This window comes from Asparagus officinalis, chromosome 5 (assembly GCF_001876935.1).
Source record: "Asparagus officinalis chromosome 5, Aspof.V1, whole genome shotgun sequence".
In the NCBI taxonomy this organism is placed as follows: Eukaryota; Viridiplantae; Streptophyta; class Magnoliopsida; order Asparagales; family Asparagaceae; genus Asparagus; species Asparagus officinalis.
The window spans coordinates 93,094,225-93,121,925 of record NC_033798.1 but is presented as its reverse complement, the minus strand read 5'-3'; the positions used below and the strand labels follow the sequence as shown (position 1 = coordinate 93,121,925).

The following is a 27,701-nucleotide window of genomic DNA, read 5'->3' as shown; positions in this document are numbered from 1 at the left end:
CGACAGCGCGTCCGATGCCACCGGAGGCGCCTGTGATGATGGCGGTCCGGCCTTGGAGAGGGAGATCGTTATTACGCTTGGTGGCCATTTTTTGAGTAGTTTTGGGATTCTTGCTCACGATATGGCATTGCTAATTTGTAGAGAGCGTTTGGAAATATGGCAGATGTTTTGGATATCAAAGTAGCCAAAAGAAACAAAAAGGTGAAGTTTCCGGGCAAAATCAAAACTATTGAATTCCCGCTTTTTCTCCCAAACAGAGGAAAGTTTTAGACGCTATCAACTTCTTCCTCTTTCGGAGTGTTTTCTTTCTTTAGTGCGCAGTTTAAGCTTTGTTATCTCTGTTTTAACCTTGGAATGCACTAGGACTACTATAAGGTAAAGAGGCTCTAATTGATATTATTCTTTATACAATGCAAGCCCTTCACGAACAGAAACAACAAACTGTGAATCTGACGAATGAAAAACAAGACATTCCCAACAAAAAGAATACATACACTAGCTAACACTTGACTGAAGACTCAACATTCTTCCTAGTAACCCAAAACTCTATATGCCATCATTCTCTACATTCTCGGGTTTATCGATGCGATGCTCATAAAGCTTGAAGGAATTGAACAAGCCCCTCATGAACTACTACTGCTTATCTCCAAAATGTAGCTGAGCAATAGCGTCAGGTATCGTCGACTTGAGAATGAAACACAAAGCTTGGAAACGTTGTTGTTATGTCCCTGTTAAGGAGGCAGAAAAAGTCTAGAAGCACGGAAAATATCTCTCACATGAAAGTGTTATATTTTGTGCCTAAATCTGTATGAAATAAAGCAATTATATGAAACTGAAGATGAAGAATAGGTTATAGCCTTATAGGAAGCAGATGAAGTAAGAAGCACTAATTTCTATAGCATTCCAATTACCGCCTCTATTGATCGTAAGGTCAATGCGCTTCCAATATGCATGTCGATCCCAATACGCATGTCCAAAACATGTGGCTCAATGTTTGTTGTCAACCCCAACAGGTAGTCTTCTATATAAAGATGAGCTAACCTGATGCTCTTATTAGATGGAATTTGCCAAATGCTTACCAGAAATTTAGTACTCATAGTGCATAATTATAAGAAATGCACATATCTATCCTGAAGAATAAATTGGTTTTTGGTGTAATAGACATGTCATATATTGGTCAATCAAATATAGAGTTAATAAAAACGAAAAATGACGAGAACCCAGGGCCTATTCTGAACTTAAACGAATAAAAAAAGTAGGGTTATTTGCATATATACGCCTTAAATTACAGATATTTGTAAAAAAAATACCCTCCAAATCACAGTATCTGCAAAACGACCCTCCAATCATCAATTTTGGAAAAAATTACCCTAAAAGCAATTAATCATCAACTTTGATAAGCTAATTTATAGTCGCAACGTAAAAGTTATCAACAAAATAGTCAAAATTTTAGCACCAAGTTGATGATTTGTTGATTTCAACGCAATTTTTTCCCAAAGTTGACGACATGAGGGGTAGTTTTGCAAATACTAAGATTTAAGGGGAATTTCTGCAAATATCCATGATTTAAGAGGTGCATATGCAACTAACCCAAAAAATTAATGCAAATAGATTTGTTATGGGCAAACTTCTCATGTATATGATGGGATGAGACGGGTGTGTGCATGTGTGGAGAGTATGAGGCTGATTTATGAAAACTAATGGTAGGATTTGTAACATTTAGAAATGATGCCTTATTCCATCAACAAACGAATATCAGTCAGGGGATCAGATTGTCTTACTTAAGATATTGGAGGGTCATGTTCTTTAATAAAGATGGATGTCGCAAGACCAAATTCCGCCACTCTTCCTTGTCAATTTTTCCATCATGTTTTGTATCAGCTTCCTCAAATGTCTGCAGTGTAAGTCAAGAAAAAGAGTTAAATCTACCTCCAGTTTGATGACAACAAATGCAACAGGAAAATAATTCAGTGACAGTAAGCAACGTTGACATACTGCTGCTTTTTAATATGAGGGTTTACTCAAGCTCGAGCATGTAATACACCAAAATTTTAAAGAAATTTAACATGCATTAATAAGGATTAATTAGGGATAAGTTAGAGGGTTGGGTCTATAGGAGGTTACAGGTTAAAGGTCAGGATATGACTTTTTACTCCAAAAAAAGAGATTTATCATAGAGGAACCTATACCATTTAGTAAATCTTGAACATAAGAAGAGTAAGCATGAACATGTTAAGCAACTAATACAACTGATCCAAGACAAACCATATGACCTGAACACACAAGATTGCCGTCTGTTATCGACATTACGGGTTTGTTTGTGATTTTCTAGTGGCAAGTGCTTTCAACACGCTAATGAAGTGTTTTCACTTAAGAATTGGATGTTTGATGTTCAGTTTCAAAGAGAACTTTTCGGAAAAGCATGAGCCAACACCTGCAGTTTGGAATGCCAAACTTGTGGGTTCACTCAAGAAACAGAAAGCCCATGTATGCGAATTCTCACTCTCCTATTTTTTCTGTCGTGTGATCTCCCATGAAATCTGAAATTCTTACAAGCTTTTTTCTCTCTCTCTTAACTGTTACTTGTGAATCTTAATTCTCTCTCAAATTCATTCTTATCCAAAATCCAAACACAACCAATTCAAATGTTGGTCTTTCTTGACAAGCACCAAGAGTTTGAAGAACCAAACACATTCCTTGTATAAAGCCCATTTCAAGAAGTAATTTTAGTTAAGTCCTTCAATGAAAGCACTGCTCTGAAGCAACACTGGAAATATCTATGAAAAATTGGAGATATCTATGAGGAAATTAAAGGGAAAAACAAATATCAAAGTTTAGAGGAGCTTTCTACACCTTATCAATGATACTCTCTATGACTTCATCAGAAAGGTTCATTCCAGACTCGGCAAGTGTAGCCACTACCATTTGTTTCACCTGCGCACAAAATTATTGGCTGGTGTCAAGCATATAATGAAAAGTTATATCTCAGTGTTTAAGAAGTTGTTGCACTTTACCAAGATAAACAAACACTTCCACTAAGTTCACAATAAAATGTCAATTCCAAAATCAGGCGATGCCAAGCAAGTTTGTGTAGACATCAATCACAATGGTACGACATGACATGCTAACTAAGATATCATGTAAAGTAGACAGAAACATACACAATGCAACCTTGAGAACTAGTTCCTTTCATCCTCAAAATATAAATTAGCTACTATGATGATTTTCCATATATAAATTTCATTGGTTTTGGACAGTAGTTGCATAGAGTTCCATTACTTGTGTACCAATAGTTAATACTCATGAAGTATAAACAAACAACTAGCTTCTGAAGTACTACCAACTAAGTCATTGAAACAGGGAAACTGAGGTTAAATGGTTCATAATAGGGAAGTGAAACATGTGTAGTTTATTGGAAAAAAACTATAGAAAAATAAAACATGGATGTAGAATTGAAATAACTATTCAGACAACACATGAATGAAAATAGGGAAAGTACCTGCTTTCAACTTTTATTTTAGTGTCCAATAGAGCGACGATGACATAAATTGTGACTGCACATCTTAAGCGGATTATTATGTTCCTAAGCGAAATATGGCACACTGCTGCACCTGACATTTGTGTCAAGGTCACTGGTACACAGCATACAGACTGAAGGATTTGCAGTGGACAAAGCCCACTACTGTATCGTGATCCCTAGGGACGGTGAAGACAAGAAAATTGTTTCCATGAAACCGAGGACAGTTTAGGATCTAAGAGCTGTATTTGATAGCTAAACAAATCTTTTGTGTATCCGTGTTCATTTATGGCACGAAACAAAGAGGGAAGAAAAATGATATGAAGTAAAATAGAAGACAAAATTAGTAGAAAAAGGTGAAGCCCACAGTCCAAATGAACAATCTTGAACCTGCAAAGTTCTTTCTGAGGCTTGATCAATGAATTTAAGTGGAGAATTAAGTAGATATAAGCAACTAGTTAACATGCCTCCCTCTAGGAAATAAATTAATTCAAGGATACCATGGAATAAACAAGTCAAGTTTTAGTTAACAAATAAACTTATTTGCGGCTGACTACTTCCAATTGCCTAGGTGAGAAATATAAATTACTTTGCAAATGATACACCATGACCAAGCAAAATTTGGAACAGAAACTTCTGTTGAGCGATCAACCCAAAAATAAGAGACAAAATATTGAATCTGGATGAAGAATAAAAGGCCTGGCTTGTGCCTGGGATATACACATTACATAAAAGGCTAAATGCTGGTCCATACAATATGAGCATTAATACATATTCAGCAGGCAATTCCTATAGTTTAATGAAACCAATCATACTTAGAACCGAAAAGTTATCACTCAAAACATCAAGCTTGCCTATTCACGATCTTAGCCCAACTGAAGAGGGTACATTTTTAATTTAAGGCACTAAGGGGGGAAATTAAGCTTAAACTGTTAATAATCATATATTTTTAACAATTAGAAATAGGGAGTATAAAACCCTATTAAGGAGAGAACTATCATTGAGTGAAATAAAAAGAATATGTTTACAATTTGCAAGGCAGTAAAAACCGATCTACATGAATTCCTTTAACAGATGCAATTGGTTCAGACAAAAAGGATGTTCAGATACATCTAAAACCAAGATTTGGAAGAACATTAATGTCTAAAGCTAACACGTCTTACTCATTTTACATAGAAATTGGTCAAGTGTTGAAAATAAAACATATGAACCCACAAAGAGAATATTTTAAAACTAAAGCTTGGACGTGGCCAGTTACACGATCAAATAGAGAGTAGATAATAAAGAGTAAATAATAAACGAAGCTGAAGACAGTTAAAAGTCTTAGGTGAGAGCCTTTAGAAGGCTTGAGACAATTATTTTAATATCAATCAAGGAAACAGAATAACCTGAGATTTAATTATTTTAAAAATTATTTATACCAAAAAAATTTACATCTAAAGCCTAAGCTATCTTGACAGAAAGGAAAGGAAGGAAGAAACATTCCCAAATGATATAAAAAAAAAGAAAATATACACAGGTAGAAGTCACAAAATTTATTGGAAAACAATCTAGTAACACCTAAGAAGGCTAAAAGAACAGTCAGCATCTTCCTATTGACAGAATCTGTAACTTTCAGTAGCAAACTCATTTAGAGTGGTTTCATTAATCAAACAGACGCTGGAAAGAAGCCTACCAGATCTCTCAGTCAAGGATTTCTTCGGTTTAGGGAATTAAGCACTAGCATCTCGTGCACCAAAAAAAAGTAGATGTACCGAAGTTATCAAGGTATCAGTTAATTGATCTTTACACAAACTTTACTAGATACTGTGCTTCGCAAATGACCCTGAAAAAGTTAGTATGCAGACAGAGGGGCGATAACACTTTATGATGTTAGGAAAAGGTTCCATGTATAATTTCACTGAATTTCTACCTTCTAATTAACATTCATTTGAGTCAAGATTAAAAAAATAAACCGATACTCTGATAACATTAGAAAATTTGATATTCAAGATCCATTCGGCATTTTATAAATAAATGTGTGTGTGTGTGTGTGTGTGTGTGTGTGTCTGTGTGTGTGAATTGGATGCATCATAAGAATAAAGGATAAATTTGCATTCATAAATCAACAAATATTAGATTTTACCTCTTGTCTTTCAATGAATCCTTGTTGCTTCAGATCATACAATTGGAAAGAAACTGCAAATGGTTAATGTGTAAGTTTATCTTTCATCAAGCATATCTCAATTAAACTTCTCTCAGATTAAGGGAAAAAACCAAAGAACAATGTTAAGTATAAGCAAATAAGCTTCCATACCGTAAGATAAAAGCTTTAAACAAAGGTGAAGAAGTCAAATGCACCGTCTCACTCTAATCACGCATATAGCTTATTTAAACACATCACAAACTAGAACAACTAAGACCTATCCCCGTAATGATTTAGAGGTAATGACTATATCATCATTTTAAACGTACAAGTATTTTTTTATGCAATACGGCTAACTAATATAGAGCTGCTTTAGTGAAAAAACCCATGTTTACAACTATTAACATTTATGACTCCTATAAGGTCTGTGTTCTGATAAAATTAGTGGCCTAGATGAAATGATTCAATCAGCATACAGTTATACTCACATACAAGGAACTTTCAAAAAATTAAATACATGGGAAATCATTTCAACATTTTGCATGTTGCTGTCAGCATAAATACCTTCTACAGGTAAAAGATTTAAATACGAGAACTTACTGCAAATGTTACATTCGAGCTTTCTAACTACTATACGCAATAGATAAAATTTATCTGGTCGCATAGAGGTGGCAGTACTGATGCAAACTGTGAAAAAAGAACACATTTCAGCAGTTCCTATTGGCCTACCATGCAGATATTGTGGTACACAAACCAACCAGAACTCTCTCTCCGTCTCTCTAAGAGATTTTGACTTGTTAAATGCTTTAACTAATTCACCAAATGATGCACACAAGATCAAGCATATGGGTTAAGCAATGAACTCGGTAGATGCAGCACCAACAAACTTCAGGCACATGTACATGGACACTTTGTGCAAACGTCCCCCCGCACTTCACACCAATGTTTGAAAAAGCTTTTTTGAAACTCGCTTCACAACTTATTGAAGGGTAAACGCTTTGAAACTCAAGAGTGAAGCTATTTATCCCTTGAAGCTTACACCTCATCGCTTAAAGCACAATTGAAATGTGCAATTTGCGCTTCATAAAACACTTTTATTTTGAAGCACACACTTAAGACTAGATAGTAGGACGTAAAAGGATCTCTAACTAACATTAAAATGCCCCTATATATTTTCAATATGACTATGTGAGTGTAAATAAAATATATATGTTATCCATATAGCTTAGTTTATTATGATTCATTTCTGTACTTCACGTGTTTAATTCTTATTTACTAATCAGGACATGAATGTTATATTTGTAATTGTTACACCACTATATATTATATGTTCATATTTTTTACCAATTTAAAATTAAAATTTTTAAACTTGACTAACATTAAAATGCCCCTACATATTTTCAATATGACTATGTAAGTGTAAATAAAATATATATGTTACGCATGTAGCTTGTTTATTATGATGCATTTCTATACTTCACATGTTTAATTCTTATTTACTAATCAGGACATGAATGTATATATTTGTAATTGTTACGCCACCATATGTTATATGTTCATAATTTTTACCAATTTAAAATTAAAATATTTAAACTCATGAAGCTTACGCTTCACGCTTTGAAGCTTACGCCTCGCTTCATCAAAGAATCTAGCGCTTCGCCTTGCGCTTCCCTTTTTTTTAAACAATGCTTCACACACAACATGCACATGTACACAAGTACACGCACTTCTACTCTTGTATTGCATCTTAGAAATGATATATTATACTTTTGTAATTTTTTAGTGAATCAAATGAATATATAATTTGGTTGAAAGGGTTATTTTGGCAGACAGTAAACATATATAAATGTTCAACAGGAAACTGAAGAAAAAACTTCAAATCGAATGGCTAGGCAATATATATGAAAATAGGAGGAAAAGGTAAACTGAATTAGAAATTCCAAACTTACATTCAATCTTATCGTCAATTGGAGCATTTGGATGGAAAACTGATAGGGCTCGTGCAAACTCCTCAAAACCTAAAATTCCATTGTGTTTTGTATCAAACAAGTCAAATACCTGAAAAACACGTGACACAACAGGGAGTACATAAACACAGCATCATATACAATGTGACGTTTAATAAGAGTTGTATACTTTTCTCTAGCATATTACATCAAAATTGAGAACAGGATATCAAATTTCAGAATAGAATTATGGAAGAGGTAACATCTTCATAGCAGCATTAGATGGATTTAAATGGATATGATATGCTGCATCATTTTTAATATCAAAGATGAAATTAATAAAACAAGTATGATGACCAAGTGAGTAGTAAAAAGGTCAGAAAACTATCCCATGAAAAGATTAACTTGGTTATATCAGCAATGTTGACTTTTCAAATGGGTACTAGCAAAGTGGCTGGATGTCGATGATAAAACTAGGTAATTACTCTACTGCATTGAAAATCTAATATTCATATTTGACAATGTGAATGCTAGTGCATTCAGTGGTACATGATAATGTCACGGGACAGAGCGATGAGGAAATTTGCTAGTGCGAAGTGCGCGAAGAAGAAGAAGACAATGTCACCGGACAAGAAGAAAGTTCATTTTGAGAAAAATCATAGAACACATTCAAATTTAATCAATTATAGTTTCAGTTGAAAATACCCGATCAGCAAATAAGCTCTCCTTTTTGTTAGTCTTGAATAATGCCAACTGGAATTCTTCCTGCAGCACAAGTAATTAGTTAACAATAACCACCCAGATACCGTCAAACAGAAGATCCTGCATCATTGAAATAAAATATTGATGTCTATGGAAATATCGTTATGTGTCTCATTCATGCAAACTCAAACGCTCAAGCAATATAGTGCTGGAGAAATCCAACTATGTACGCATATAAACCAGTACAAGTTATTTAAAAGATAGTGCTTATGTTAGTGAATAAGACCAATGCCACAAGCTCCTGTGTCAAATGCTATATGATTGGATTTAAATTCCACTATTTCCCAAAACGACATAACATTTCCAAAGGTTCTCACCTTGTTGATCAGCCCGTCGTCAATCACAGCACTGCTGATCTTTTTAAACAACTCATATAAAGCTTCTATTTCACTTACGCTGACTGTAAACCAAAGAGTGTAAATGATATAGTAATTTGATAAACCACAAGGCAATTAAAGAAACAACTTTTTTTAAGGATAGAATGTAACATACACACTGTCTCTCTTGCTAAAAGTTCAGGATCTTCAAGGCCCTTGGGCTGCCTGCCTATCTCAAGATCGCAGCACTTCAGCAGAGCAGCTAACAAATGCTTAACTCCCTCTAAGAACTGCAACATGATCTTTTTTTTTTATCGATATGTTTCCTGCTCATCAACACGCTCCATGCCTGCAGTTGATAATAGGAAGCAACAATCATCACCTTAATTCCAAAAGACAAGCCAATTCATCATTAATTCTGATAGATTAAGGGAAACTACCTCTTAAACATTTACAGCTTCTATATTAAAGCAAAGAACAAATTCCCTTTCTGTCTGAAACAGCAAAATAAACATAAATCAGTCAATTACAGTTCCTTTTTCTCGGGAAAATGGGAATCATACTTTCTAAATTACAATATTCTCAGAATAATTCGAACTTTTCCGCAGAATCTAACGCCTTTTGAGTCAAAAATCGACAGCAAATAATTGAGCATAAACCCCTAGAGCCTGATTAAATTTGACAGAGAAAAATCAAGACAACCAACAATTTGAGAGGAGAAAGATGAAACTCGCGGTGAATAGAATCGATCGAGGTTCAGGCGCTGGAGCTAAGGATCGAGGATCAGCAATTGAGCGATTTGGATTCCAGTTTGTTTCAGATTCAAGGATTTGAATCGCAACCTCGATCCCAATTCCCTTTTCGCCGCCAAATGAAAACGGAGGAAAAAAATAAATAAATAAATAAATTTGGGGGCGAATGGTATCGGGTGATTTTATTGGTAAATGATAGCTCTGCGACGTTTGGTCGTTTTTACGCAGAGAGAAAAAATGGGGCCCTCGTTAACCATGTGATGTGCCTCTATCATCACGTTAATTACAAAGTACTATTGTGCAGTTACGTTACTATAAGTTGCTGAAACTAATCATTAATATTCCAAAATTTTATTAAGAAGGTTTTTTTTTTCTTCCCACGGGATATCCCCACAATTACACGGCGTTTCGTGACGGGCACTAGCCATAGGATTTTCTATTTGCTGGAGAATTCGAATGAATGTATGAGTGGCCCGCTATGAATCGTCCCCTGACAGAAGAGCAACGAGGCCTTACATCGTCTGTGCCAGCCACTCAGGTTATTAAGAAGAGGATTTTAATCATTAATGCAAAGGTTGCCGAGTGTGTGTGGGTGTACGTAAGCGCGAGCTATAAGCTTCAACTTTTGTACATAGTTTTGGAGTTGAGAGAAATATTAGATATACAAATTTGTAAGAATGATACGTAATTATGATTTATCTCAAAAAAAAAATCTAATTACGTATAAGGATCATACGCGCATCGCGTGTGATCAACGCGATTGGGAGGTTCTAATATGGTTTCTACAATCTTTGGTTGAATTCTGAGATGTATTATCAAAAAAATGATACCAATTATTTATTTTTATTTTATTATAGCAGACTAATAGATCTACAACGCGGGCACAATTGCTAAATGAAACAGCCACGTGGCAGCTGTATATCACTTAATTATCCCGCCTAAACGTTTACCTGTGATGATGTGAGCTGTGATCATTCTCTTTGAATCCTCACTTTCCATGAAATCCTTTTCTCCTTCCCAATCCGCTTTCGTCCAGATTCTTCTCTCCTCTGCCAGCTAAGATTTGGCGAATTTTAACCATGTACCCCCCTTCCCACTTCGCAGACTCTAGTCGCTGCACAAATAGGATGAATGAATCTCCCCGGGGAGAGGCTGCACTCATCAAAGGAGGATAGTGAAGCACGTACCAAGCCATCAAATAGGCATATGGCATTGGTACCCTGCGAACGCCGACAGCAGAGTTCTCTCCCCCACACGCATCTTCGACCCGCGCCCCGTCGACGAGGAGAGAGTGCATCCTCCGCCGCGTCCCTGTCTCCGGACTTAAATTGGCATGATTATTTCAAGTACTTATTCTTTTGGGATTAAAAATCGGAATTCGACGGGGTTTTGTTTGTAATAGCCGCCGATGTCATTTTTTGTGTAAAAATCCTGCATTCTTTAGATCATAAATAATCAACTGAGTTGTAATCTCATTATTTCATATCAAAATGTGGTACCATCTACTTCTTTATTACTAAAGGAGAACAATCAAAAATGTCTAATGAATAGTAAATCTTAGGTGAACCAATTAAAAGTAGTCACGTCATACCCTCATACTATTTTTTTGAAAAACCACCCGCACCTCATGAGGCTCCTCATCGCCTCCATCGACTTCTTCAAACCCTAGGTACAGATCTGAACACCAAAAGCCCCATCAAACAACCACTCAAATCCCCAATCAACCTCACGAACTAGGGTTTCATCGAGGACTCACCGTATCGCGATTGAAGAGCAGATTGATGGCGCTTCGATGCAGCAGACAATCGAGTCCAAGAATCGGGTTCCATCGATTGAATCGCTTCCGAGATCGAACAAATCGAAGGTCAAACCCTAATTATATATTACTAGAAAAATTACAGTTTTTTTAGAAATAATTTATTGGGAAAATGGGGGAAGAAGGAGATGAGTGATAAAAGCCAGAGATAAATAGAAAGGAGGAAAGGGGACAGAACCACCGACCGCGATGGGTCAGCACTCTCACGGATCTCAAACTACCCATATATTTTGGTCACCAAAACCTTCGTGATCGCCAGCGCTATATTTTTGAGAGACCTCTACAATCAAATTCCACATTCTTTACAACAATTTCCAGTTATCTCAATGATTCATGGGATCAAAGCATCTAAATCCAGGTATACCTACATCAATTCCGTCATGTTAATACCTCATCTTCTTAATTTTCAAATTTTAATTCCTCATATTTACTTCTTTAAGTCTCTTATCAAATTTCATATTCTAATCCATAAATTTTAATTAAATTTCCTCAAATTATATCTTTTAATCTTTATCCTTAAAATAATCAAATTTCCTATTTTAATTTCTGATTAGATTTCATAATTTAATTTCTACTCAATGAAGCAATCTATTTCAATTTTTTTTTGATTACATAATCATATTTCATCTTATGATCCTTAAATTAATACGCAATTTTTTTTCATAGGTAGTTGACCGCATCAAATTTCATAAGTATGACATTTGTTTGCCCTCAGTTTTGATTGCTTTGGTTTTATTCTCTATTTTGTGGTGAGTAAGGAGTAGAGAATTGTCCCTACCAAGCAATACGAATCTCTTATGAATTTATAGCATGCAGTGTATTTACGATATTAATTTTTTTACTGTGAATGCTTTAGATGTCATACATTACATGGACTGTAGTGGTTTGCCATTTAATTGTATAGATTAGTACATTGCAGGTTATTACTAGGTGGCAAAGATCTGCTTGCAATGCTTCCTACTGGCTTGCAAAAATGCAAGAAATGTTAAGAACAAAAGTAGAAATACACAGCATGCTATAAATTCATAAGAGATTCATGTTGCTTGCTAAGGACATTTCTCTGTGCTTTACTCACCAGAAAGAAACAATAGAACCAAAGCAATCAAAACTGAGGGCAAGCAAATGATATAGTTATGATATTTATGAAATTTAAATGTTTTAGAGAGTCAAATTTTCATTTTACCTCCTTAATGAATGTGAGGTTTTAGCAGATTTCAATGATGTGTTCTGACTTGAAATTAATTACTTTAATGTCAAATTTCTCCCTTCTGTGATTGCAAATACAATGTCCAAAACTGTCAAATCTAATAAAATCCCAGTTACAACTAAGACATGTGTGTAAACATTTGTTTAAGCTTCACTTACATGACCACAAAGACTAAACATTTGTCATTGCATAATAGATAAGGAAGTTTGACTCTCTCCTAGCAAATAAGACATCATAAAAGTGAAAAATTGCAAATTAAGCTTAAGAATTTAAGACAATGATCATAGAGTGTGACCTGTACAAGTTCCATACAATTGGTAAGTATGTTTTCGTAGAATTGGAAATTAGATTGTACAAGTATATTAGCTTTTGAATAATTATGAACATCCTGAGCTAGATCCAGTCCTTAATTTTGGTTTCATTTTCTTCTATTTGATCTACTTTTACATAAAGAATATTTCATTTGTGCAATGGATATTGAAGAAAGGATAAATAAGTTGTTTGTTATTTTTTGTATTATGCTTAAGAATGTCAATGGATTAAAATAAATTAACATAGATTAGTTTTTAATTTTGTTCTTTTTAATTTATTTGAACCGAAAGTTATGTAAGTTGTGTTGCTCTTATCACACAAAAATTCAGTGTATACTGAGTTTTATTTGTTATGCTCATTTATCATTTTTAACAATGTTCAAATATATCATTTATTATGTTTAACATGATACCAAGATCATTTACTATGTTTAACAATGTTAGTTTATAAAAAATCAAACATACCTTTAGTTAAATTATATTCATTTATAAGCCAAACACTGAAATTATTTAAACAATACTAAATGAACTAATGAATCAAACTTGATCGCATATCTGAATGAATAATAAAAAAACAAACAGCACCCATATACTTCATATCTAAAGCAGAATACTTTATTTTGGTAACATGTTTACTATTTTCAGAAAATCTTTTAGAAACCGTGCTTTGCACGGGTTTAAATACTAGTATTAGCTAATACTACCGAATTAACATTGGTAAAAAAAGTTGTTAATAACGCAAAGCCAGATAAAAATCTCTTGATTGTTAATTTAACCTCTTATCAAACAAGGCCTTAGCCAAACTAGGGGAAATGGGGGCATAAATGAGTTGGTTGGTCAAGTGACCGACAAACTTCTTGATTAATTCTTTTGTTGATTTACTTTCAAAATCTTTGATTACTGCCACCATATTAATTGCTTCACAAGTTTTATTATTCTCATTTTATTTCTCATGTTTTTAGGTCATAAGTGAGTTGTGTACTTCCATAGGAGGATATCAATGTTTGGCTTTCAAATAGTTGAGGTAAGTATGGAGTCGCAAAAGATTCCAATTGCTCCCCTAATTCTTCCATTTTATATTGCCCGTAGATCTGGTTATCCACATTATTGAGTTTTATATTATCTTTATTCACAAATTTTATTTTATGTAATAAATGTGTCGGTGATTAGACTTCGAATATGTAGATTTTACTCATTATTTGGGTTTAAATTAGTTTAGGTAATTAGCCTTCAAAATAGATTGGTTAGGGAGTCTTCTTATCTCAAATAAAATACCATGTTCCCACCAAAACATGAACCATATCGGGTTAATTTCTTTTTAGAGATGGCTAACAAGATGAATGTTAGTCTTGAGAGTGTAGACCCAAAGCTGAATCAAAAAGACGAAGAAAACAATTCAGTCGCTGGCCGATCGACCGACAGAGGAGGTCCGGTCGACCTAACATGATGTAGAAACTGAGAATTTTGATATCTCTCTGACCGGTTGACTGACACTAAGGCCCGGTCGACCGAAAACATGCACGCAGCAACCCTGTAAAATCAACGTTCTGGCCGGTCGACCGACATGCATGTCTGGTCAATCGAAATTGGTTTTCCAGTTTCCAAATTTTTTTTGGAAATCTGTTTAGGCTAGGATCCTATATAAACTCCTATATGTTTCTAGGGGTTATTACTGACGAAAAATAGGGTTTTTACGTCTCTTTGAGATCAAATTTCCTAGAGAGAGAGGCCTATTATGAGCATTGTAATCTTTTTAATTAATCAAAAAATTGTGTAGTGTGGCTGCCGAGGACATAGGCACACTGTTGAACCTCGTTAAATTTGGTGTGTTCTTTCTTGTTTATTTTCCTGTAAGTTTTATCTTTTATTTGCGGTGATTTTTTTTACTTTCCTACTCTCAACACAAGGTCCGGAAGGGCACGGATTCGATTTGATTGTTTCGGATCCTCAACAACTGGTATCAGATCTTCGTTTAGAAGGTTTGTATGAGAGCCATGGCAGAGAAAAGCAAATCTAAGATCGAGAAGTTTGACGGTTCAGACTTCGCCTACTAGAAATCAAAGATGGAGGACTATCTGTACCAGAAGGACTTGTATCGCCCGTTGATGGGTAATACAAAGGGAAAGAAGAAAGAAGAGTCAGACGAGGATTGGGAGATACTGGATAGGAAGGCTCTAGGGCAAATCCGGTTGTCGCTCACCAAGACAGTCACCCATAATATTTTAAAGAAGAAGACGACGGTGGGGCTTATGGAAGCGCTCGCGAAGATGTACGAGCAACCGTCCGCCGCAAATAAGGTGCATCTCGTCAAAACCCTCTTCAATCTCAAGATGCCAGAAGGACGGTCCTTCACGATGCACCTCAGCGAGTTTAACATGATTGTTGATCAGCTTATCTTCGTAAACATCACATTCGATGATGAAGTGCATGTCCTATTGTTACTATCACAGTTGTCGGATAGTTGGGCAGGTTATTTGAAGGCAATCCGCAATTCGGCTGGGAAGGACAAGTTGAAGTTGAGTGAGGTTGTGAGCATGATTTTATCCGAGGAGGTTAGAAGAAAAACGTCCGAATCAGAAGGTTCAGGTTTAGCTCTAAGTTTTGAGTAAAGAGACAGAAGCTAGAAGAAAGGGAACCAGAATAAGAATCAATCGAAGTCAGTCAAGAAGAGGTCAAACTTAAAAGTTAGGCCTTTCAAAGGGAAGTGTTGGAACTGCGGTCAGTCTGCAAAGCGCCTAAGAAGGATATGGGTGAGCAGGAGGCTCATATCGTGCAGGATGCCTTGATCCTTGTTATGGATAGCGACTCTGATTCCTGGGTCATTGAGTCAGGAGCCTCTTTTCACGGCACTGCTAATATAAAGCTTCTCCAGAATTATATAACAGAGGACTTTGAAAAAGTATATTTGGGGGCAACGAGGCTTGCAATATTGTTAGAAGAGGTGACGTGCAAATACAAATGAAGGGCTCTAAGTAGAATTTGAAGAACATGAGACACGTACCGAAGTTGAAGAGAAATCTTGTTTTGGTAGGACAACTTGGAGCAGAAAGCTATGTTTCGACATTCATCGGGGATTCGTGGAGGATCTTCAATGGTATTATGGTTGTTGCCAGAGGCAACAAAACAAGAACTCTCTACCTTACCTCACATGCGAGTGACACCCTAGCAATTACAGATGGCAAAGAGAGTACGGATCTGTGGCATAATAGATTAGGACACATGAGTAAAAAAATGATGAAGATTCTACATTCACAGGGGAAGCTAACTGGCATCGATTCCATGAAAGTTGGTGTTTACGAAGACTGCATCTTTGGAAAGCAGAAGATAGTTAGTTTTCAGAAGGGTGGAAGGCCACCTAAAGCTCAGAAGCTAGAGTTAGTTCATACAGACGTATAGGGGCCAGCTAGCGTGTTTTCTCTTGGCTGTTTGGCATACTATGTCACCTTCATCGATGATCACTCGAGGAAGGTGTGGGTATACTTCATGAAGCACAAGTCAGAGGTGTTTGGGATCTTCAAGAAGTGGAAGGTCATGGTGGAGAACGAGACAGATCTAAATATGAAGTGTCTGAGATTAGACAATGATGGAGAACGAGCTGGAGGAGTTCAAGAGGTTCTATACTCTAAATGGGATTCGTTTGGAGAGAACTACTACAAGGACGCCACAACAAAATGGTGTTGTAGAAATGACGAACATGACATTGACGGAGCGTATCAGGAGCATACGATTACTTGCAGGTCTGCCTAAGATATTTTGGGCGGATGCAGTGTATACGATAGCTTACTTGATTAATCATGGGCCATCAGTTCCGTTGGATTTTGAGATTTCAGAGGAGGTTTGGAGTGGCAAGAAGATCAATCTCTCATACTTACGGGTATTTGGCTGCATGACATTGTAGGCTGTCAAAAAATCACAATAGATAGCTGATCCCCATCGAAACACCGATGATGGAAGTTACAATCTGACGACTTCCAAAAGGCTACAATTTGAAGACTTTCACGTAGATTGCTGAAGGTTACAATCTGACGACCTTCACGACAACCGATGAGAGCTCTAGTTCAACAGCCTTCACAATCAACATCGAGAGTTACAATCTGACGACTTTTGCATATCAAAGAGCTAAAGTAAAGATTACAAAATGACGATCTTTGCAAAACTTCGATAGAAAGAGACTACAAATCGACGGTCTCTTCAAATCAAGACGTGGAAGTCCTCCCCGCGTATCAGCATCAAGATGCGCCGCGTTCATAGCCACGAACGCAGCTCAAACCCAGCTCAAACGCAGCTCCAAAAGCTACAAACACAGCTCAGATTCGGCTGCCAACGCAGCTTCCAAATCACTGTAAACGTAGCCTTCAAACGCTGTAAACGCATGTCACATCCAGCTCCAAACGCAGCTCAGATCCGCTACCAAACACAGCTCTTAAATCGTACAAACGCAGCTTCCAAATTGCTGTAAACGCAGCTCAGATCCGCTGCCAAATGCAGCTCTTAAATCGCTGCAAATGAGCTTCCAAACGCTGCGTCCGAGCTTCCAGATGCTGCGTTCAAGCTTTTAGGCATTGCGTTTGGACACAGAATTCATGCCAGAACACGGGCCTGCGTTTGACTCATTCAAACACAAGCTGAACGGTTCCAAAACTGTTTCCCACGATCTGAGGGGATCACAGCCCCACTTAGGAGCGAATTAAGGAGGTGGTTACACCCCTTAATCCCCTATAAATAACTGAAAATCAATTCAGTTCGGAGCGGTCTGTTGAAACTTCTTGGCAGCGAAAAGAGGATCCTTAATCCTTCGGTTGGAGCTTTGGAGATCGGCAACAAGATCGTCTTCATCCTTGGCTTATAACCGACTTTCGGTTAAATCAACTCTTTCATAGAGTTTTAAACTCGTTCAGAGTTCTCCACAACATCAAATCGTGAGGAGAAGACCACGTTCCAGTGAAACAAGACATCGGATCGTCAACGAGAAGCAAACTCGACGCGAGCATTCGAGGGAGGCATCTCATCACCACCGTGAAGAACCCAGAATTAAACAAAGGGAAGAATCCAGATCATTCTCTTCTCTTTTGTAATCAGGAAATCCAATTGTAACTGAGATTAAAGGAATACAAATCAAATTTTCCTTCATTGTCTTTTTACTGCAAATTTTCCCACAAACAGACATATGTTCATATCAGTGATCACGTCAGAGACAAGCTAGAAGCTAAGTCACAAAAGTATACATTCATTGGATACGACATTGATGAGTTTGATATTGTCTTTGTGATGAGAAGAACAAGAAGATCATCAGAAGCAGGGATGTGATATTCAATTAGGAGGTAATGTACAAGGACAGAGACAATGCCAATGATAGTCAAAACAGTGGGAGCAGCACTAAGGATGCAAGTGGATCCGAGTACATTGATTTAGAGAAACTTCCAGATGGGATGGACAATGTCAGTTCTGACCGAAGAACGGAGGAGACTCCAGGTGCAGAGACTACTAGCCAGGACGTGGAGCTTAGGAGGTCATTCAGGATACCCAAACTGAATCCCAGATACTTCTCATCACTTGATTATTTACTTTTAACAGATAGTGGAGAATCGAAGTGCTATGAGGAGGCTATGCAAGTGAATGAATCTCAGCAGTGGGAGCATGAGATGCAAAAAGAGGTGGATTCTCTACACACTAATGAGACATGAGAGTTAGCCCAGCTACATGCACAGAAGAAAGCCTTGCATAACAAATGGGTCTATCGGTCAAGCAGGAGAGTGATGGAAGCAAGAGATACAATATCAGATTAGTCATGAATGGGTACCAACAGCGGGAATGAGTGGGCTATACGGAGATATTTTTCCCCGTTGTGAAGCTCATAACCATCAGAGTGGTGTTGAGCTTAGTAGCTGCAGAAGATCTCTACCTTGAGTAGTTAGATGTGAAGACTGCATTTCTTCATGGTGACTTGGATGAAGACATCTACATGAAGCAACCTGTTAGCTTCATTGAAGAAGAAAAGGAAGAGATGGTGTGTAAGCTCAAAAAGAGCTTGTACGGGTTAAAATAGGTTCCGAGACAGTGGTATAAGAAGTTTGACAACTTCATGTAGAACAATGGCTATAGGTAGGGCTGTCCATTTTACCCGCTGGCCCGGGCCCGGGTCCGGGTGGCCTCAGCGGCGCCCGGCCCGCGCCCGGCCTGGTACAGTGCGCCGCCGGGTCAACGCCCGGGCCGGACAGCCCGGGACCGGAGCCCGGCCCGGGTGGCAACGGTCACCAGTGGTGACCGTTGCCGGAATTAGGCCGGGCCGGGCCGGCCCGGCCCGGACGGTCACCATTGGTGACCGTTGTGTGAAAACTCTCTTCTCTCTTATACTCTTATACTCTCTCTTATACTCTTATACTCTCTTATTTATACTTTCTAATCCAATCCCCAAATGGCTTCCGGATCTGATTATGAAGAGCAAAACATATCTCCCGATCCTGAATTGAGTCCTCCTACTATGAGTCCTCCTACTATCAGTCCTCCTACCGAAGTTAATCCCGAATCCGGTGGCGACGAATCTGCACCAAGAGCTCCTAAACGGCCAAGATCCGATGTGTGGAATTTTTACGAGAAGATCGACGTCACCAAGGATGAACACGGTAGGATCCTCACCCAGAAGGCTAAGTGTGCTTTGTGCGGCAAGATTTTTCAAGCTCATCATAAGAGCGGCACCAACCACCTCAAACGCCATTTAGATAAACACAACAAAGGCCAGCCTCCTCAAGGTGATATCCGACAATCCATGATTTCTCAATCCTCCTCTTCTGGTAGTCTCGGTAGTTGGAACTATGACGCTGCCAGAGCCAGGAAATGCGTAATCAGGTTTATCATTCTTAAAAACCTTCCTTTTAAATTAGTAGAAGATGATGAATTTGAAGATATGTTTAGAGATGGTTTTTATCCTGCATTTAAAAAATTTTCTCGTCAAACCTGTCAACGTGATATTTTAAAATATTATCAGCAAGAACAAGAAAAAATAATTTCTTATTTTAAAAATTTAAACTGTAAATTTTCTTTAACTTCTGATATTTGGACATCTAGAGCACAAACTGGATATTTATGTATCACAGCACACTGGATTGATGAAAATTGGCAAATGTTTAAAAGAGTTGTTTCTTTTATTGCAATAGAAGAGTCACATACTGGTGCTAATGTTGCAAATTTAATAATTGAAGAACTTATGAAATTAGAAATTTCACAAAGAATATTTTCTCTTTCACTAGATAATGCAAGTAATAACAATGTAGCTGTTGATTTTATCAGATCATCTTTATCATTGCCATGTCATGGTGATCTTTTTCATATTAGGTGCATCTGTCATATTTTAAATTTAATTGTTCAAAGTGCATTTACTGAAATTAAACCCATGATAGAAAAGGTTAGAACAGTTGCTTACATGCATAGTGCTTCTGAACAAAGACTTAAAAGATGGAAACAATTTTGTAAAAGAAAAAATGTAAAGCCTAGACTAATTCCAAAAGATGTTGACCATAGGTGGAATTCCACATATGCAATGTTAAGTGTAGCAATAGAATATAAAGACATTATAACTGATTTTATAAACTATTATGCTTCTAGTTCTAGTTCTGGTAGCACTTATGGAATAACTGAAGATGAATGGACAGTTATATGTAATTTAAATGAAATGTTACAAGTTTTTTATGATGCTACCATGTTATTATCTGGCTGTTATTATCCAACCATTACTTTAGCTGCTTTACAAATTTTAAATATTCAAAATTTTTTTGATAAATATCGTTTGGATGCTACTTTTGGACCTATGGTTTTTGAAATGGAGAGCAAATTTAATAAGTATTTTAGGCCTATTCCTCATATTTTTGGTTTGGGGGTTCTTATTGATCCATGCTTGAAGGATATTGGCCTTCGAAGTTTGTTACAGTCATTGTATGGTGGACAGGTTATAGACTTAGATGATGGAACCACCCTGAATGCTACTACTCATCATTTACTTATTAGAAATTATTTTCAAACTTTATATGATGAGTATGCAGCTAGACATGGTGTAGCTGCACAACAGTCTGCAGCTTCGGTTTCTTCGAGCTCATCCCGAGCCCGAGGTAAAAGTGTAAGTTTTGATAGGTATGCAATGGTAGCCGAGCTAACTGGTGGATCTGGACTTGGATCGTCATCATCGGAGGTTTCTGAAATAGATGAATATTTTTCTGCTTCTTTAGTTAGATGTCAAGGAAATGCTTTAGATATTTTGCAATGGTGGAAAGTATATGGATCAGTTTCATATCCTATACTTTCCACCATGGTTCGTGATTTACTAACAGTGCAGGTTTCGACGGTAGCTTCGGAATCCGCCTTCAGCACAGCAGGTCGTTTGATCGACGATCACAGGACATGCTTGGATCCGTATACTGTACAAGCGGTGATGTGCTTACAAGATTGGTGGAGGTACGAGAAGCGAACGCAAGGCATCGATCGGATGGCTGGAATTGAAGATAAATTTGAAGAATTGGGACTAGCAGATAGATATAAAGAATAGATTGTAGTTTTTATATCTTAGCTTACAATTTGTAAAGAATTATTTTGGAAATAATTGCAAATGATAGTGATATAGGTGAGTAGGTGCCAACCTAGTTGGGATTTACTTATCTATTGTGATGCGATTAATTCCAAAATAAATTTGTACTTATAATTTGTAACTGATTTACCAATTATTAATAAAGAATATGTTTTTATCATTTCTTATTTGTAATTTATGTCATTTTAAGTAATTAATAAAATTATTGTTTTTGTTATTTTTCTTGTCTTTTTTTAATAATTTATAAGTTAAATAACATTAAAAAATTTTGGAAAAAAAAAAGGAAAATCACCCGGGCCAGCCCGGAACCCGGCCCGGTCGGGCCCGGGCCCGGGCCCGGATTTTCGGGCCGGGCCGGGTCGGCCCGGATGGACAGGCCTAGCTATAGGAGATGCAATTCATATCATTGTTTCTACTTCAAGAGGTTTGAGTCCAGCTTTATCGTGTTATTATTATATGTTGATGACATGTTATTTGCAGGATCATGTTTAGAAGAAATAAACAGATTGAAGAAGCAGTTGGCAAATGAATTTGCTATGAAGGATCTAGGTGCAACGAAGCAGATTCTTAGGATGCGAATCAGTAGAGATGAAGCTAAAGGGACGTTGAGATTGAATCAAGCTGAATACATCGAGAATGTACTTCAGAAATTCAACCTGCAGAATGCAAAGCCTGTCGGCATGCCCCTTGGAAGTCAGTTCAAGTTATCTGAGAAGCAATCACCCAAGATAGATACAGAGAAGGAGCATATGAGCAGAGTGCCATATTCGTCGGTCATTGGGAGTCTCATGTACGTGATGGTTTGCATAATGCCGGACATCGTCCATGTAGTGGGAGTTATGAGCAGGTTTGCTACCAATCCAGGGAAACAACATTGGGAGACCGTGAAGTGGATATTGCGCTACTTGAGAGGGACTATGGACAAGCCACTATGTTTCAGGAAGGAGTTGGTACCGCAGGGATACGTGGATGCAGATTTCGCCGGTGATCATGATACGAGACAGAGTACCACGGGGTATGTTTATAACTTGGCATCGATAACAGTGAGCTGGGTCTCACGTTTGCAGAAGATTGTAACATTGTCTATAACTAAGGCTGAGTATGTCGCGGTGACTGAAGCAAGCAATGAGATGATTTGGTTGACAGAGTGACTGGAAAAGTTAGATCTGAAGCGGAGGAACAAAGTTATTTATTGTAATATCCAGAGCGCTATTTACCTTGCCAAGAATTCAGAATATCATGTCAGAATGAAGCACATCGATGTAGATATTATTTCATACACTCGCTAATTGAGGACGTGAAGTTACCGTTGGAGAAGATTTTGGGGAGTCAAAATTTTGCGAATATGTTAACGAAAGCAGTGATCATTGACAAATTAAAGTTGTGCACAACTTTAGTTGGCCTTCACGAGTAGGAGATGAAGGCGGAGCCACACCAGGAGGATCGGCAGGATCACCGGGTTTGATAATGATTGAATAATGGATGTTTTCCGGGTAGGAGAAGATGCTTACGAAGGAGGCAGGAGTTCGAGAGAGCTTGCAAAGGAGGCAGGAGTTCGAGAGAGCTCGTTGATGTTGCTTTGGTCTCTAAGTGGGAGATTGTTAGTCTTAAGAGTGTAGACCCAAAGCTAAATCAAAAAGACGAAGAAAACAGTTTAGTTGCTGGTCGGTCGACCGACAGACCGGTCGACCGAACATCCTGCAGAAACTAAGAATTTTGATATCTCTGTGGCCGGTCGACCAACACTAAGGTCCGGTCGACCGAAAACATACACGCAGCAACCCTGTAAAATCAACGTTTTGGCCGGTCGATCGACAAACATGTCCGATCGAGCGAAATTGGTTTTTCTAGTTTCCAAATTTGTTTTTGGAAATCTGATTGGACTAGGATCCTATATAAACTCCTATATGTTTCTAGGGTTTATTACTGACGAAAAATAGAGGGTTTTGGCTGCTCTTTGAGATCAAATTTCCTAGAGAGAGATGTCTATTGTGAGCATTGTAATCTTCTTCAATTAATCAAAGAATTGTATGGTGTGGCTCCTGAGAACGTAGGCATGTTGCTGAACCTCGTTAAATTTGGTGACGTGAAGTTACCGTTGGAGAAGATTTTGGGGAGTCAAAATTTTGCGAATATGTTAACGAAAGCAGTGATCATTGACAAATTAAAGTTGTGCACAACTTTAGTTGGCCTTCACGAGTAGGAGATGAAGGCGGAGCCACACCAGGAGGATCGGCAGGATCACCGGGTTTGATAATGATTGAATAATGGATGTTTTCCGGGTAGGAGAAGATGCTTACGAAGGAGGCAGGAGTTCGAGAGAGCTTGCAAAGGAGGCAGGAGTTCGAGAGAGCTCGTTGATGTTGCTTTGGTCTCTAAGTGGGAGATTGTTAGTCTTAAGAGTGTAGACCCAAAGCTAAATCAAAAAGACGAAGAAAACAGTTTAGTTGCTGGTCGGTCGACCGACAGACCGGTCGACCGAACATCCTGCAGAAACTAAGAATTTTGATATCTCTGTGGCCGGTCGACCAACACTAAGGTCCGGTCGACCGAAAACATACACGCAGCAACCCTGTAAAATCAACGTTTTGGCCGGTCGATCGACAAACATGTCCGATCGAGCGAAATTGGTTTTTCTAGTTTCCAAATTTGTTTTTGGAAATCTGATTGGACTAGGATCCTATATAAACTCCTATATGTTTCTAGGGTTTATTACTGACGAAAAATAGAGGGTTTTGGCTGCTCTTTGAGATCAAATTTCCTAGAGAGAGATGTCTATTGTGAGCATTGTAATCTTCTTCAATTAATCAAAGAATTGTATGGTGTGGCTCCTGAGAACGTAGGCATGTTGCTGAACCTCGTTAAATTTGGTGTGTTCTTTCTTGTTTATTTTCCTGCAAGTTTTATCTTTTATTTGTGGTGTTTTTTTCTACTTTCCTACTCTCAACACAAGGTCCGGAAGAGCACAAATTCGATTTGATTGTTTCAGATCCCTAACAATGAATCGAGTCAATTCGTCTCTGTCTCGTATGAATTCAAAACGGGACGAATCAAATTCATCTCGTTCAGAATTCGTACGTGATGAATTCGATAACTTGATCACGAATTGAGTCGTAGACCTAGTTCTTGACCCGTCTAGTGGCGAGACGAGTTAGACTCGTTTCACCACGATACTAGCGAATTGGGCATTTTTTTCGATTTTCCTTTATTTCCTCTTATTTTTTGTTCTTCAAAATTTTTTCTCTAGACTAATATTATTTTATATTTTTTATATAATTTATATAATTTTTATATTTTATAATAATGAAATACAAGTGTACCAATTACAAGAAATAAGGAGAAATAATAGAAGAAACTTTTTATTTCATAAAATAATAACAGATTCACTTCACATAATCTTTGACAATATATTAAGAATAGAAAACTTTATTAGGGGGAAGAAGTGTAAGCTCTAGATGAATTGTCTGAGGCTCCAGAAAAACATTTGAAAAAAGAGTTGTAGTTCTTCATAACGTGAGATGTTGTAAATGCTAGTGGGAGAAAAAGATGAGAGTTAATACTTTAGTAGAAGATGAGAGTTTGAGTTATGAAGAATGAAAGGGATTTAGGCTAGGGGATATTCATAGGATGAGGGGGAGGGGGGTTGGGGTGGGGGATAATGGCGGTCTCTCACTCTCCAACGACTCTTTTTTGAGCTGTTAGGGGCCTTAAAAAAATTTTTTGGACTGCCAATTAATTTGGTAGCCTCTCTCTCTCTCTCTCTCTCTAGCAGTTGGGTGCCATTATTATTATTTTTTGGACTTTTGGACTGACTGTCAATTTTCTTGTCTAAGCAGTACTTGTGTAGAAGGACTTTAAAAAAATTACTATCAGAGGCTGGGGTAAATTTCCTCGGCCCAACTCGTCTCGTGACTCTTGGCGAGACTCGTCTCGTTTACTGTTCACAAGGCGAGGCGGGTTAACTCATCTCATAAACGAATCGGGTCTATATATACCCGTCTTGTACCTATTTAAATCCGGTTCGTGCGGGTTCACGTGACGAATTTGGGTGGGTCGAAACAATTCAACCCGCCCCGTTGGCCATCTCTACCTGCAGACCAAGCACGTGGTCTTTCTACACATATCTTTGCTCAACTTAAAGTTTTGAGTGGTTGACGAGAGGAAAAATATCTAGAAGGTGGTGTGAAAACCTTTTCAACTCTTTTCCAAAAATCAATAAGATTTTCTTTTCAAGTATTTATAAGAAACTCCAGCAAATTGTTTTTCAAAGGTTTTTCAACTCATAAGGGCTGTAAGATAAAATGTTGTATTTTTTCATGTTCTCGATCTCCTTTTATCTCTTTCAACACCGAAGTACGTAACTCCGATATCTATTTCTCTGGCTCATGTCGATGGCAATGGGATAAATTATATATACTGATTTTTTATTGCTAAAAGTGCGTTATGCAGAGATTGGAAAGCAAGGAGCAGTTATTCAAATCTTTTCGGTATTTTGATAAGAATAGCGGTGAATGAGTTGTTGTTGTTTATTTTATGCTAAATAATAGCGATCGATGAATGAGTTGTTAGTAAGATGAACTCTTTTGATCTATGTTACGCTCACACATAAACTCTATGGTAAAAGTGTGTTAATTTGCTACGTAATTTTAACTAATTGATTTAATTAACAGATTTTTAATCAGGATGATGAGTTGGATTGGTCATGAAGAAGGAGCATAGAGTGGGTGATGACGCCACGATCAAGGATAACTTAACTTGAGTCTGAGATTGTATTTCGTGTACAAATGTTATAAGAAAAATCATTTACCAAGGGAAGCCTAAGAAACTGTATGAGATATTCACGTTGTTCTTTTGTCTGAGATATTTGACACCAAGAAGTAGACAGCACACCATTCAGACTTGAGTTTTCGAAACTTCTCGAGTGATGTTAGCGTGTGTATATTTGAGTTGTATCCGACTTTTTATCATTTGATATCTGACTATAGGTCGAACCAAGTACATTATTCAAAAAGTTCACTTAGCTCAACTGTGATGGTTGTCAGTACTGTCTACTCATGCGGGTCCAGGACTTGATTTTGTTGAGGTGATTGATAATGTGAGTATAGTCTCACGTCGGATACGATAAGAAACATCGATGAGTTTAAATAGGAGTTTGAGTCAATACCCGATAGCTATAGTTTTTTTGGTTAAAATTGATTCCTAACTTCTGTTTAAGGCCCATTAATTCTAGATTGGGCCCGATTTCTCCCCTATTGCTCTTATAAAATAAGAACGTATAAGAATGCTTAGTTTGACATATGATTTGTATTTCTAGGGAAGAGATCTCAATTATGTTTTTAGGTACGCAGTCCTGGAGCAGGGCACCTATGGCCTATGTACATCAAATTTTAGTTGGGGAAAGTTTATTGCCTTCCTAATGGATATCTTGACGTGTAACTAACTTTAAGAAGCCCAATATGCTAGCACAGATATGAGATAACGTGCAATATGATGACTATTTGTAGCTTACCTGAAAATTTTGAAGTTCCGACTAGTTGACTTGATTTGAAAAAATTGTTTTAACAAAATTAAAATTTAAAAATTTGCTTGAAAATTTTGTAGTTTTAAGGATTTTTTTTAGATTTAGGCTCCAGAATCTATGTGATTCATTTATCCACATGCATCTGCTATAACTATTCCCTATTTTTGGGATATTTTTATTGGCTTGGGTTTGATTTAATGTGGAATGCTTTGGGTTCTCTTCCTTTAGATATATTTTTCGCTATATTCCTTTCCTTGAGAAGACTTCTCGGTGTCAAAATAAAAAAAAATAAAAAAATAAAATAAAAACGTCTGATAATTTTTTAATTTAATATAATTTGTTGGTAAATATATGTCACGTTGTTCAAACTTTAAATAACATTTTAGTATAAATCCGTGTATCGCACGGGTTTGAAACTAGTTTGACCCTATTTGCACTCAATCCCCTTAAAATTTAAAATAAACACTTGCCAAATCCGATTCTTTTACCAAAAACTCTTTATCCAATCCCTAAATTCCCACCAGTTCTCCAAAATTTTAAAATCACCTCTCCGTTTATATAGTCACGAGACTCATATATACTAAGCTATACTTGTAAACTTACTCCCATGACCAAAGTTTCTAAAACGCCCCTCTGATTGCAGCAACGAAACAAACGGTGAGCATAATAAGTATGAGCTTTGAAGTCACTTGGGGGTAAAAAAAAAAAAAAAAAAAGTTTGTGTACATATATATGTCCTTGGGCCAAAAAAAAAAAAAAAAAAAAGTTTGTGTACATATATATGTCCTTGGGCCGAACTAGGCTTTGATATGGGCCGTCCCTTTAGTGAGAACACAGCCCGCACTCGACTCT

The 27,701-nt window shown here is 37.2% G+C and overlaps 1 protein-coding gene across 6 annotated transcripts; it reads right to left on the bottom strand.

The window, feature by feature from the left end:
• Positions 361–9,606, bottom strand: LOC109840201 (calcineurin B-like protein 3). Of its 6 annotated transcripts, none has more exons than XM_020408752.1 (10): positions 9,243–9,606; positions 9,108–9,161; positions 8,843–9,016; positions 8,668–8,750; positions 8,294–8,353; positions 7,592–7,700; positions 5,643–5,695; positions 2,854–2,934; positions 1,782–1,894; positions 361–728 (listed from the first exon to the last, which is right to left on the bottom strand). In XM_020408752.1, the coding sequence occupies exons 3-10, from the start codon at positions 8,964–8,966 to the stop codon at positions 671–673; spliced, it is 681 nt and encodes a 226-aa protein (XP_020264341.1). In that variant the 5' UTR covers positions 8,967–9,016; positions 9,108–9,161; positions 9,243–9,606; the 3' UTR covers positions 361–670. The 6 variants fall into 6 exon arrangements, with proteins under 6 accessions (XP_020264341.1, XP_020264342.1, XP_020264344.1 ...); XM_020408753.1 differs by having other exon boundaries at positions 9,266–9,606; XM_020408755.1 differs by having other exon boundaries at positions 9,370–9,606.

Coding starts and splice junctions, on each gene's coding strand:
- LOC109840201 (XM_020408751.1), bottom strand. CDS start 8,966: ATGTTGCAGTTCTTAGAGGGAGTTAAGCATTTGTTAGCTGCTCTGCTG. Junction 8,354..8,667: donor ACGACGGGCTGATCAACAAG/GTGAGAACCTTT, acceptor CTTGTGCTGCAG/GAAGAATTCCAGTTGGCATT. Junction 1,895..2,853: donor TAGAGAGTATCATTGATAAG/GTGTAGAAAGCT, acceptor CTTACACTGCAG/ACATTTGAGGAAGCTGATAC.